General features: G+C 40.3%; 1 protein-coding gene across 1 annotated transcript in view; it reads left to right on the top strand.

Moving 5' to 3' along the window:
• The first annotated feature begins 5,462 nt into the window (after positions 1–5,462).
• St6galnac5 (ST6 N-acetylgalactosaminide alpha-2,6-sialyltransferase 5) overlaps positions 5,463–14,648 on the top strand; it is a 167,251-nt gene continuing 158,065 nt past the window's right edge. Inside the window, exons 1-2 of the mRNA XM_047538833.1 lie at positions 5,463–5,646; positions 6,456–6,686. Of these exons, the coding sequence (XP_047394789.1) occupies positions 5,632–5,646; positions 6,456–6,686 (246 nt within the window). The 5' untranslated portion in view covers positions 5,463–5,631. The remainder of the gene's footprint in view (positions 5,647–6,455; positions 6,687–14,648) is intronic.

The following is a 14,648-nucleotide window of genomic DNA, read 5'->3' as shown; positions in this document are numbered from 1 at the left end:
AATTTGGTTGTGAGAACTCTTACAAAGCTTCTGTTCATTCATTCCTAAACAGATATTTGTTTTAACAAATATTTATTAAGCCTAATGCTTAACGAGATCTGGGTAACGACTCTCTGACTTGGGGTTCACTCATTTGGGAAATGAAGATAGTAATAACGCCTACCCCATGCAATTGCTGTGGGCCCTGGATGAGTTAATATATGTGAAGCTCTCAGAAAAAAATGCTGGCACACAGTAAGGGCTAGATAAATGTTAGTGATTAATATTATCATCCTCAGTTTGTGCCAGGCTTGGTGGATATAAACAGTAATAGGACATAGTCCCAGTTCTCAAAAATTTATAGGTTAGAAGGAAGGATCAACAATAAATACAAAAACAAACATGACTAAACCTGCTTGGTACGATAATAGAATTTAAAAAGTGCTTTGCGAACATAAATGACTAACTGCCTTGGCATGGAAAAACCATTCAAAATGAAAATAATCAGCCACCTACATCATATCAGGTTTGGATAGTCATTTTTTTTTTCAGTGTTATGGCTACTATTCAGGAGATCTCTTTTTCTTGGCATCTGAAATTTGAAGCACCCAGAACTCAGGCCTGTGACTTCTCTTCTGCATTCTAGCTTACTTGGGGAGTTCACGTCCATTCATGTTCATGATGTCCAGGGCTTGCATCTCAACCCAGCATCATGCCTGGTCTCTGACTGTGGTGCAATATCACACATGGAGGTGTCCCTTCTAAATGATGTTAATTCTAAAACCAAATTCCCCATCTCTGGACCCTGACACCTGCTTCTCCTATAGCACTCCCCACCTCAGAAATACAGCTATGTCATGTCCTTCCGGTTGCCCATTCTGAAAACTTTGCACTTTTCTTTGCCTCCTTTCTTCTTGTAGCTCAATAATCAGCAAATAGTGAATGAAAGTCATTTTTTAAAGCGTGATGACCTCTTCTTGCCTATATTACAGCAGTAGCCTCATTGGTCTCCCTTTGCCACTCTTGCTTTCCCTAAAGCTAATTTTAGTACAGTAGCCATGTGACCTCTCCAAAACAGCATTAAACCCTCCATTGGGTTTCCTTCGCACTGTTTGTTTCATGGCCTACAAGGTCCAAACCATCTGGATCTAGACCATTTCTCCATCCCTCTTCCCTTCCACTCTCCCTCCTGATCCATCTATTCCAGCCATACCAACCTCTTTCCTGCCTCCCCACCATGCCCAGAAAGCTCTTCCTTATGTCATGGACTTTGCACAGCTGTTCCCTTTGCATAGAATGCCCTTCCTCAAGATAGGTTCACATCTCTGCTCAATTGTTATCATCCTAGATAAAAATGTATATAATGCCCCAATATCTACATCAACATCCTAATTAAAACACCACACACACCAGAATCCCTAACTATTTCTCTACTTTCTTTCTTGTGCCTGACATCTATTACATTAGACTTTTGCCCTCAGGGGAAGAGTCCTTGAATGTCTTTCACATCTCTAAGACTTAAAAGAATGCCTGGCACATAGTAGACGGCTAACAAATATTTGTCAAATGAATGAATGAGTCACTATTTGTGATAATTAGCTTTTCATCACTGTAACAAAATACCTGAGACAGGTAACTTTGTAAGAAAAGAGGTTTATTCAGCTCACAGTTTTGAAGGCTCAAGGGCATGGCACCTATATCCACTCAGTTCTGGTGAGGATCTTATGGAGGATGGCAGATGGTTGGGTGTGTAGGGAGAAAGGACCACACGGTAAGCCAAGAAGCGGAGAACTTGGGTCTCAAATCCCTTTTGAAGGCCTGCACCCAACTCTTAAAAGGTCCACACCTTCCAAAACCATCACCCTGTGGACCAAGTTCTCTACACGTCAGTCCATGGTGGAGGTGGTGGGGACACAAACCATATTCAAAGCATAGCACTTTGACCTTAGTTTGTGCAAAACTTCATTTTGCAAAGCAATCACATAAACAAGACCTTAATAAGCAAACAATCTGTGGGATAGATTTTGCTATATCCATTTTATAGAAGAGTTAACAATGATGAATATATTTATAAGTCCCTTGCTCTAAGTAAGCTCAAACCCTGGTGTTTTGCCTTGAAGCACAATTTATAAATGGTACCCTTAAGATACTATTAACAATCTATTAGTGTCACCCCAGACGCCTCACCTGTAGTATATCATTTAACCTTCCCAACAATGCTTTGAAGTAGGTACTATTTTGTACATGAACACTAAGGCACAGCTAAGTGAGATACCCAAGGTCACAGAGCTAAAAAGTGGTAAGGTCAGAATCTGATTCTGGAAGCCTGATTCTAGGAACTTATTCCCAACCAACCAGTCCACTGGGCCTCAACTCAAATAAAGAGTTAAGTAAACTTCAGGACACAAAAAAACAAGAATTAAACTTGTATTAGGATTTTCTATAATTATTAAATGTTATGCTTGTGTTGCATTTAAAAGAACTTCCTTCTTTTTCTTTACAACTATAAGGTGAAAAATAATGGTATCTCAAATTCAATTAACATTGTGTTGTTTTCTGCTTTCCATCCATCTTTGAAATATGTAATATGCATGTTTCTGAGTTATTAGTCAATCCAGAATTAAGGCAGGGCTTCTGGATTTCCAGCACTCCCTTTCTTCTTCCTTTGGTAGCTCTGGCTGTGTGCAAAGACCAGTCTTCCTTCTGAGCTGCAGATTCCACCTGCTCCCTCATCGCCCCACGACATGCCTTGTTTCATAAATTCTCAGCTTCATTTTATCACATAACCTACATTGTGGAACACTCAATTTCTTTTCAATTCCACTCTTTCTTTTTTTTTTTTTTTTCAAAAATAGGAATCTATTTGATTGGATGTGATAGCACCAGAGGCAGAAATGTGGCAAAATTTTAAATGGTGAGAAATCCATTTCAGCTACCTGGGTTTTGAGAAGTAAATTGTGATTCCTCCACTCATTTTGTATTGAACTGTGCAAGTTAGATGAACTAAAAATGCTTCATTGACTTGTCTACCTGTCTGCTTGTCTCCAAGTCAATCAAGTATTTGTGAATGCTGCCTATGTATTTTCTGCTGTTTCTGGCTATTTGGATTATTATTAAATTAAAGGTGTGTATAAAGTTGCATAAATATAGATGGATGCCCTTGAAATCTCAAACCTCTCAGATCTTAAATAAGCAGGCAGTCAAAAGTTGAAAAACAAACCACGTAGTTGATTGATCCTAGTTCTTCATAATATAAACGCTCACAGTGCTTATCTGGGAACAGACAATGAATTCCTTAGAGAGAGCAGTTCCCAATGCCTGGCACATAGTAGGTGCTCAACAGAGTAGGTGCTTAACCCAGTAGGTACTTGATAAATATATGTTGAATCTATGGTACTCTTTCTTATGTTGCCTATTCATGGACTTGTTTCATTAGGCACACACAGACAGAGAGTAGAAAATGTTTGTGTTTTATTCCTCTTTGCATTCCCTAATACAGAACCATCAGGTAACAGGTGATCATTAAATCATCATCAAATTGAATTAACTTGTCTTATTCTTTTTCTTTATTTGCCCTCCCCTCCACCCGACCTTGCCCATTTGGCTCTCAGGTCAGAATGCCTAAAATAGTCACAACAATCTAATCTAATATTTGAAGTCATTCAAAGGAAGCTCAGAGTTAAAGTTTTAAATTTATCCTGGCCATTTCATAAGTAGATTTTGCAAGTAACTAACTGCTATCCCAGGAGGGGGAAAAAAAAGCATAAGCTTAATGAATTTGGTCAAACATACCGTGTAACAGATGTCCAACGTGCTGCCATGAGTTTAAATCATAAGTATGATGGCTCTGTTTGGCATGGCAAAATGTATTAGAAGTGTTTTATTGGTCACTGGGCAACTTGCTAGATGGAGGGAGAACAGTCCTGAAAAATGCAAGAGCTGGGTCTAGTAACATCTCAAAAAGAGCCCTGGAGAAACACAGATAATCTGCTTGCAATGATTCATCAAGTTGGTCCTTTGTTTCATTAATTTGAGTGTCAAGTGCAACCATACAATAAAGAATTGCCAAGACTCGATAAGATTCTCCTCTGGCTGCTGCTTTTCCTGCCCTAACAACTGGTACTATTCATGCCTAAAGCACAAATTGAATAAATAGCTTCAAGGCTGGCAATGTTGGACAGTGTTTCCAATTTTTTGCTTTTCCTTGAAAGGCAAAATCGCATGGGTTTTTTGTCCTCTCACTAACAAGTTGCACTGATATTCATTATAGAACCAATCATTTTAGCTTTCTTAATATGAAGTATGGAAGGATGCCTCATAAGTTAAAAATAGTTCCTGTTGTATCATCAGTCCAGCAGTAGATTAGTGAAGATTAAAAAAGGATTGTAATGCCTTTTTTGGCCTTGAGAAAGCTCTTATTGTGCCCATGGTTCAGTTGGCCTGTTGATCATTTCCATCTTAATGTAATCTTTAGCATTACACTGCTACAGGTGAAGTGTTAAGTAATACATTAAGACAACTATTTTCACTGAGCAATTTAACAAGAAATATGTTTTTAGCTAAATTAAACATTTAACAAATGCCATTTGTAATTTAATATAGGAAAGGGAGTATCCTTAAACAGGCTATTGTGAATTGCCCAACACAGAACAATAATGTTTTTAATTTTAATTGAAGTTCTGAATGTGATATAATGCCCTTTCAGGTCAGTATACAACATAAGGAAAGCACCAAAGGTCTTAGAATTCTTATGAAATAAGCCATAAACAGTTTCATCTCTAGAAACCAGAAATTCTTCATTGAAATTAGGAAGAATCTACAGGTTCAGTTAATCACATGAATATGATGTGCCAAATGTTTTTTAAACTTTAAAATCATTTAGATGAACATTAGGAACCTCAAAGATCAGGTGGAAATATAAATGTTAATCTTTGAAGCAAATAATGAATGACATAATTTAAATGATATATTATGATCTAAAGATTGTGTGAGAGTAACTGAATTTGGAAAAGTAAAACTAAGGGGGACAGGTAAATTGAAAAGCTTACAATTGAAAAACTGAAATAATACAATGGTTTAGGAAAAATAATTTCATGATAGATTTCTCCAGGCCGTGAACATAAAATGTAAAAGCTATATAAATAGGGCTTTGACTTGTTTTTATCAAAACCACAAAACATAAAATTTAGTTTGCAAATTTTCAGATCGCTATCACATTCAAGATCCAGTTGGATTCTCCTTCCTTTTTGTTTGATGACTTCATAAAAGATAAATAAGTCCTTGAACCAAGAAGTGGGCACACCGACACAATTAACTCTCTCGCCCCAGAAATTTCACTCAGCTGAAAAGATTACTATTTGGGGGCGGGGAGGGGGTATGCTGAGGCCTTTAGGACCCAGCAGGCGGCGGCAGGCGGCAGTTGTGTAGATCACTGAGAGACTACGAGGGTCCGGTTCAGTTTTAATTCTGTCTCTAATCTCTGCAACAGCGGCGCTTCCTGGGTCCCGCGGCTCCGGCTCTCGCTCAGCCGCGGCCAGCAGCCCAGCGAAAATCGGATCCGCTTCTGCTCCATCACCCACCATGGAAACCCTCCAAGAAAAAGTGGCCCCGGACGCGCGTGCCTGAGGATTCCGCACAAAAGAGGTGCCCAAAATGAAGACCCTGATGGTGAGTCAGTTGTTGCAACTCTGCTGGGCAAAAGCGAGAACCCTCCAGCTCAGCATCTCCAGGGCGCACCGGCGTGGCTCTAGGGGTGCCTAACCCTGTGTCGCGAGGTCGCCTGTTACAAAGGGACAACTTTCCACCTGCTCCGCGCCCCCTCCGGATTCCCTGGCTTTGCCTGGCTCAGAATCCGGGATGAGTACTCGGGTTGCCTCGGCTCCTGAATCTCCAGCGAGTGGTCCGAGGGGCCGGCGGAAAGCGGGAGGAGCAGTGAAGGAGTGGGCAGATTGCTCTGGGGCAGGGGGATACCCGAAAGCAACAGTCTGACAAATACGGAGAAGGGCGGGGAGGGGGGACCTTTGCAGACTTTCTTGGTTTCCTTGCCGGATTTCAAACTTGCAGGGATCGCCCCGGTAGAGCCCCAGGGGCCCAGGAAAGAGGGCGTGCAAGACTAAAGATTCCAGCCGTCTGGCTGGGACAGAGGGCCCCCTCCCCAAAGTGCGAAGCCACCCCTGTCCTCGCTGCGGGCGCGCTCTCCCTCCCTCAGCTGGGCGCCGCGCACTACCTGCCCTCTACCGAGAGATCTGGGCGGCAGCGGTGGCGAGAGCAGCGACGCGCGGGGAGCATCCTCTGCTGTACTCGCGGGTACGGTGTCTCCTCTGCCCCGGCTGCGCGCAGTGGGGCTGGGACCCGGGCCACACGCGCGAACCGAGCTCCCCCGCCGGCCTGACCGCTGTGCCCGTATCCCCGCGGGGCACGTTCTTCCCGGGTCTACACTCAGCTGCTCTCTTTTCCTCTCTCCCGCCCGCCCGCAGCGCCATGGTCTGGCAGTGTGTTTAGCGCTCACCACCATGTGCACCAGCTTGTTGCTCGTGTACAGCAGCCTCGGCGGCCAGAAGGAGCGGCCCCCGCAGCAGCAGCAGCAACAACAGGCGCCCGCGACCGGCAGCGCGCAGCCTGCGGCGGAGAGCAGCCCCCAGCCGCGCCTTGCAGCCCCCGCGGGACCGCGGCCGCTGGACGGATACCTTGGCGTGGCGGACCACAAGGTGACTGCTTGCCCGCCGGCCAGCCCGCCACTCAGCTTGGGGATCCGCACACCTGAGCCTTCCCCTTTCTGGGCTGGGAGGCGCCGTGAGTAGGTGCCCTTCGGAGGCTGGAAGGGGGAGTGGACCAGCTGGGTGGGGTGGGCTACTTCCTACTTGGTATGAATTCCTATTTGGAAAAGGATGCAAAGTTTTTCAGGGAATAGGGATGCGTGAGTGGATCCCAAAGCCTAATTCCCTAGCAGGAACCAGCCCTGAAACTAGAATCCTCTGAGCCCCAAGATTGCAGTTGATGGTGGATGTCCGGTCGCTTAAGCCTTAGGTTTGGCAGCCAAGTCTCGCCCTGGTGGGAGGAAACCTTGGAGGGTACGAGGAGCAGCCCCAGAGTTCCTCCGATCAAACCAGAGGGTTAGACGCAGCCAGCCCAGCCGGCGGTCGCTGCTTAGTCTCGCAGGTTCCCCTCTGATCTTTCCTCCGGATTGCTGTGGGCTGAATTACCTCAGCCCTGGGGAGCGGTGCCCAGGCAGGCGCGGAAGACTTGAGGCACAAACTCAGCTTCTATTGGCTTGAAAGCCTGTTTTCCTTTGCCTTCCGGGAAGCTACTGCATGGTTTGGCTAATAATTAATAAGATGAATTTTTTAAAATTGAGCCTTCTTTCCTTGGAATAATAAATCTCTGGTTTCAGTGTATGAAGCCTTTGGGAGAATCGTAATTAAGTTTCCTGATTTTGAAGATATTTTAATGCAGTTTAAGTGCATCCTCATAATTTGAAGATGATAATATGTTTTTATTAAAGGTCGCTTCCACTCTGTATCTACTCTACAAAGTTGCAGAATTTCTTGAAATGTTCCAACTCTTTTACTTTTTATGTTACCAAATTTTGTAGTTGTGAATCAAAGTAATATTTCACAGATGCTCCTTTTGTATAAAAACAATTCTTAGCTTACATGATAAAGTCAAACTTTTTAACAGTGACAGTAAAAATATTGCCACTCACCTGTGCAATGAATAGTGCCAAGGATTTGGTGGGTTCCAAGAATTCCAGGCAAAACCCAGTCATTTGGGGTCTTTGAATTCCTTGAGGGGCAGGTGGGGGAGACAACATGTCCTGAAATGTGTATAAACAGATATAAATGTATAGTAAATGTTATTTATAAATAGTACTGTGGGGTGCAGAAAGGAGAAAGACTACATTCCTCAGAAGAAGCAAGAGAAGTTTAATAAGGTGGAACTTGTACTGAAATTTCAGGGAAGCAGAAAGGAGAAGGCAATTTGAGTAGAAAGTGATTATTTTGTGTGAGTAGGGGGATTTGGTTGATTTAAAATCCAAAAGCAGAGGGCCACAGATTTTATAATCACAGCTTCAGCTAGCTAGCTTTCTTTCTTTCTTTCTTTTCTACTTTTTGCTTCTTTTCAGCTTTATTTCTTGGTTGTCAATTGATTACATACTTTGGATCTGCTTGTGCAAGCAACAGATGAGGACTGAAGTTCTAGGAAAGTTTTGACATTGGCTTCTGACTATGGATGTATGTAATGTTTATGTGTAACTGGTGTCTGATGAATACATTGAACTCATAGGTTTTTATGTCTATTGTTGAGTGGAAATGTCTATCTAAAATTTGTGAAGTTTTGATTAACAGGGATGCCAAAGATCAATTTACTGAAAGCTTTGATCTGCTTTTGGAAAGAAATTCCTAATACTTTCCTTTTTGTATTCTACTGCTAGACAGATACCAGCTAAGAATATTGATAGTTTAAGACAAAGAATGATGCCCTTACTCTCCTTTTCAAAATAATGTTTATTCACACAGATGTTCAATTCTATCTATTTCCAATGTGTCAGACCTTGTACAGTTAAAATTAAGAACATTCCTTTCCTACTTTGGAAGAAATGTTTAAACTTTATTTGAAAAACAGAAATAATATCTAGTAAAAGAATTTTATAAACTGTGAAATGCTTTGTGAATGGTAAATACTGTGTGAAAATCTTTGGAATTCTTGGCAAGAAAAAGATCATCTTTGCAAATAATTATCAATATCAATGGGAGAATTCTTTCATAGAAAACCAACATATCACAAAATTGCATATCCAAGATCTTAAGGAAGTTTACCCACTCCAAGCAAAGGAACAAATGCAAATTTAAAATCCATACTTTCTTTTTATTCAACATCCCAAATTTTCCCACAGAACTAAATATAACTTCTGCTCAAAATGTATTCACTGAACCTCTTTACTGCTACTATTTAGCTGGCTGGAAACTAGGCAGAGTTCCATTTCTATTGCCCATCTGAAGGTGCATATGTAAAATGTTTATGTCCTCTCCAAAACTTAGCATTTAATTAGGTTTTGTTTGATATCTTCTTATAGTCTTTCTTTGGCAGAGGTGGAAATCATTTGTTAAAATATTGCTAAGAATTGTTTTCCACGATTAACACCAGGGAGGGTAAGAAATGAAAGCCTTCATATTCTTATTATGTTGCCAGATGATACTCAGATTGCTTTTTTTTTTTTTCACTCTCACATCAGGCCCCAGAAAAATTATAGGATCTGCTGAATGTGATGACCACAAAGCCATATGCTGCTGCATATTGAATCAGAATTCCAACAGACTTTTTATTTGCCATTGATTTACAGAGTCTGGAGAGAGTTACACATACTGTTTAGGAAACTGTTCACATCTCCATAGCTGGAGGTCCCAAAGACTGATAAATATGTAGTGTTTATGTTCAGTTACACGGTGGTATTAACATTATAACTCCAAGATTAAATTCAACAGGTGGTCCTAATCCCCAGCACCTGAATTTTACAAATTACAGCCTGTCTGCAATGATAGTCTTGTCTCATATGGCTGCAGACTAAATTACTGTTGAGATTAAATCACTATGTGCTTTTGTTGAAAGATACCCTGCAAGTCAAGTCAGTGATGAGCTATATGTGTTGGAGCTTAAAATATCACTTTCCATGGTCACATTCCCTATTTCCTCTTTCACAAATGATGTGAGCTGCAATTGTAATTCCAGTATGACTAAAAGAAGGTTACTGAGAGTTTCTTGTGATAATGAAGACATTTTGCTTTCTATTAGACAGTCTTTCTCAGTCCTCTTCTCAGACCGTTTTCCACAAATATTCCACCAACTCATTTTTATCTTGTTGGATGTCCATCACTGCAGCTACTGCATCTGTGTTCTGCCATTACTGTCCTAGTTCCTATTTTTTGGACGCCATTGATTTCTAACCAGATTGGCCAGATATAATTGGAGAAAACCAATTTTCATGGCTGTGAGAAACTTCTGCATTTACAACTGCATAATGGATAACCAAACTCTCTCTCTCTCTCTCTCTCTCTCTCTCTCTCTCTCTCTCTCACACACACACACACACACACACACACACAAACACACATTTAACCAAGCAACCATCAAAAAACAGATCCAAGTCTTGCAGCAGAGTGCACCAGGACATAGAATGCAATTCAGTTTCCAGTCTGGATCTGGTCGGGGTAGATAAAGACATTTGCCATCTGGTGGACCCTGCAAAATGAAATTGTGAGCAGATTCCCCTTTCCAGTGGACAGGCCCTTATCACAGAAGGCCCACAGTCACATGGACTGCCCTTTTCTGAGATGGCTTATGAAAGGGCGGTGAGTGATCAATGGGGGCTGAAGTTGAGCAGCTATCTCCCCACCTCAGGAGTAGCCCCCAGCAGTGGACTTCACACATATCAATACCATGCTTGCCCTTGGCTCTTTCCTTTCTTAGGCACTCAGTTATTACGACAAATCAAAGCTGCTCAGAGGTAATGGTACTAGTACAATTACTATTCGTTGTGGATCCAGTTAGAGAGATAAAACAAATCAATGCAAGAATTTTTTTTTAATTATCCAAAACCAAAATAAAGGAGCATGTTATATATCCTTTTTAGAATTGTGGAATAAGAATTTCTCTTGTAGAAAATTCTTAAAGACAAGTTTATATCAATCATTAGACCCTATTTGATGGCACTGAAGTAATCCAATGCATGATAAATCATTTGGATCTTAATGAAATTCAAAGTGAGTTAATTTTCAGTGAGCAGGTATTACAAAATGTGATCTGATGATGATAAAGCTATTGCCACAAATGAGCAAGCAAAAAAAAATTGAAAACTGTACTATTTTTTCTGGATAAAGAGTTGCAGTGAGGTGGTTACTTTTAACAAGAGAAGTGTTTGAATAATTTTATAATATAAAGCCTTCTTTAATTCCTTGACAACTCGGAGCACATTTCCAGCTTCCCTTAATAGTGGTCCCAGGACATTTCACCCTCCTGTTCCTAGTTTGACCTGGCTCCCTCTCAAGTTCCAAGAATGTTGGTTTTCTTGCTGATTCTTTCTTGCCTCAGGACCTTTGCACACTGCTGCACCCTTTTCCTGGAAAAGGTACTGTACCCTTTCCAAGGTTTTATTGCATGGTTAATTCTGATTATTCAGTCCTCAGATCACATGTCATCTTCTTGTGAAGCACTTTCTTCAATCCCTTCCTCAACGGTCATTCTCTATCACATTAGCCTGTTTTATTTTCCTTTTAGCATAGAATATCCAGAAAAATCTTAATATTTGTTGCCTGCCCTCCCCTAACTAAAGTTTAAGTGCTATGACAGCCAAGTCTTTGTATATCTTGTTGATCAGTTCAATTCCAGGACCTAGACTAGTACCTGGCACTTAGTAGGTACATAATAAATATTTATTGATAGATGCCAGCAAGGGTGGAGAGAAGTACAGAGCTACTTCACTTTATATCTCTGCAAGAAACATCAGTGTGATCCTAAAGCTCTAGATGTCTCATTTCTCCTAAATTTGTTTTGAAAAAATAAAGAGTAATAATGATAATATAAATTATGGGGTGGAATGATTTAAAACAAAAGCATGTTGGAGAATAAGATGTGGGAATCTATATTTTAATGAACTTCTCTTGCAATTCTTGTACATGTTGAAGTCTGAGAATCACTATTTGAAATTTTGCTTTTTTATATTCTATTGCTATTGCAGATTAAACCAAAGGATACTTTACCACAGAGCTAGATCCTTGGCCCTTTCCATCTTTCAGTTTGAGACAGAGTCTCACTAAGTTGCTGAGGCTGGCTTCGAACATGCAGCCTTCCTGCCTGGACTTCCTGAGTCATGGGGATTACAGGCTACACCGCCACTCCTGGCTGTTTAAACTTTTTTAGTCATCACAATGAGTAGTTCTGTATCTTACTCATTTTGAGCTTGTTGAACTAATCATACCTGTTAATAAATATTCATCAAAAGCCTAATAGTTTTTAAATTGGGCATTCTAAGGAAAGAACACAGTTCCTACCCTCAAAAACCTTTGATCTAATTGGATAGAAAAGGCAAAGAAGTAAGAAAAATTAAATGTAAAGCAAGTGTTGAATAATAATATGAAACCAGGAAACAATAAATCAAGGCACTGAGACTAAAAATGAGGCAATTTTTGTGATCTTTCTCCAACTGTACACTAAGTTAGATACTGTTAAACAAGGTAAATACTATTATTACCTTAGAAGTTTGTAAAGTTTTCAAATTAGTAGCATTCCATTATTTATTAGCCCCTTATATGAATTTGTGTGTATACAACATCCAGTGAATGGTTGGGTATCAAAGCAACTTCAAACGGGATTGATTTTACATTCAAAATATTCTCTTTATGATTTTCCTTTGGCATGGCATAGGGTTTCCTGGACTCTTGGAAGGGACTAACCTGGTCTGACCATCTCTGTAACAAATGGTAGACACCATATCCAAGCTAAATTTCATCATTTGTGCTATGATGAATGTGAATATAATTGTATTGGTCGCAAGACAGAATATTTACAACCAGGTCCCCTGGAAACATGGTACCTGATTTTAGAGGTGAATTTTCAAAGCCTCTAGGGTCAGGTGGCCATGAAATATAATTCCTGTCTTGCAAGTATTAGGATAAGGGGAGATTAAAATGAGAAGAGCCTTTGAAAAGTTAAAACATATCATCCATCAACATGTATACCTATTATATACTCTTTGAGCAGCTGTGTAGGATCTTAAGTACAGAAAGACAGTGAATGATCATCTCTTAAATAATATTATTACCCATACCCTTGAACTTGATCCAAGAGAAGAATTCCCTTGGGAGTCAGTGAATTTATGATCAAATGATTGCTAAAACTTGGGGACAGGGGCATTTATGAGATGTACTCTGATTCTTTTTCACAAGCTCTTTTATTCTTAAATGCTTATTCTGGGCCTGGGACAAATAAACATTTTTATTGCATACTCTATTTTTCCCAGATAAAAATCACAGGGATGTATGTTCTCAGCTTAGACAGCTCAGCCACAGGGAAGCCTTCCCTGACATGTAGCCCAGGTTAGATCTGAGTTGTGTGTTTTGTCTTCATAGCTGGAATCCCATGATAATACTTATTCTGGTTTATTGTTATTTCTTGTCTAAAATTGTCTGCCTTCCCTGCTAGACAGGCAGCTTTTGGAACCCGGCAATTTTTTTTCCCTTTTTCTTGCCATTGTATTCCCAGACTTTAACAGAGTGTCTTAGCCTTCAATAAATATTTGTCAAGTGAATGAGTATTATCTATGTAAGGATTTTAAATTTCTTCTAACATAAGCATACCTCAAGAGTTTCTGACCACTTGGAGTTACTGAAAAGGAACGGCTTCAAATCACAAATATCAATTTCTTCTGCCACAATTTGTAGTTCTACCTTCTTGCCCTAATCAGATCTCTTAAAACATGCTCAGAATTTTTGAGCTACATGGAACACTTAAAAATCATCAAAAGGAATTCATGAGTGGTTGTATGATTTGCCCAAGGTCATGGGTTAGTGGAAGAGCTAGGGATAAAATGTGAGTCTCTTACATGAACATCACTACCATAGGGAAATTCAGTGTCACTATCTTTTAAGCAGTGACTCAATGTTATTTGGACAGAATTTATTAAAATGAAGAGCCCAGGCCTACCCAGTTATTGGAAAGAAATAAATATTTGAAGATCTTATTATTCTGAAATGAATATGAGAATATGCTTCTAGATAGTTAAAAAATTCCTTCCACCAACGACCCTTTGCAATGGGTACTCTAAAGGTGGCATAAAATGCATGGTACTAATGTAATTTGAGCAATTTGCAAATCAGGATGGATTTTGCCTTTAAAAGTCCACTGAACCAAAAGGAGTGTCATGTTTAATTATTTGCAGAAAATGCCATGGCCATACCACTCATTTAGCTGAATTACCTTCTCCACAGTGGGGAGGAAAACATCATCAGGAGACTCAGTTAACCAACTGTTTGAGGAACTGCCATTCTGCAAATATCATTGACTCCCCCTAAATTCTGAGATAGAATACTTACTCTGAATTACTTCAGGCAAATAAAAAACCACTTTATCTATAGTAGGGAAAATTAACCTTGATAGTTGTTGTAGCTCAGTATGAAAAGGAAATTTTTTTTATTATATTCGCTCTTCATGGGTAGGGAGGTGTCTGTAGAGTTCCGGGGAACCTCACAGAGTCTGAGTATACTCTGACAGCCTAAAATGCAGAGTTAAACAATTATTTTTTATAAGGAAGCATATTCTGGAAATTAATTGCACATATGGGACATCTCCACTGACTGAACTGCAAGCTTTGTTGCATTTCTACTCACAGATCTGCTTATGTTCCTTGAATGCTTCCAGTGGCTTCCCATTGCCTAGAGGATTAAGTTCAGACACCTTAGGAAGGCTCGACAGGTCTGCCTGTCCTATTTTCCAACCTCACCTCCCATAGCTCCCCTCAGCCCAGGTTCCACATGCCCTGGAAACACAGCTTGCTATTTCACACTTATCAGCTTTTCCTTCAGCAAGAGGTACCTGTTCCTCCTTTAATTTTCCAGGTAGAGAACTAATCATTCATTAAGATCCAGCTAAAGTATTTCCGTTCTAAAGTTTTTCCACGT

This window comes from Sciurus carolinensis, chromosome 1 (assembly GCF_902686445.1).
Source record: "Sciurus carolinensis chromosome 1, mSciCar1.2, whole genome shotgun sequence".
Lineage (NCBI taxonomy): Eukaryota > Metazoa > Chordata > Mammalia > Rodentia > Sciuridae > Sciurus > Sciurus carolinensis.
This window is presented reverse-complemented; position numbering and strand designations above follow the sequence as displayed.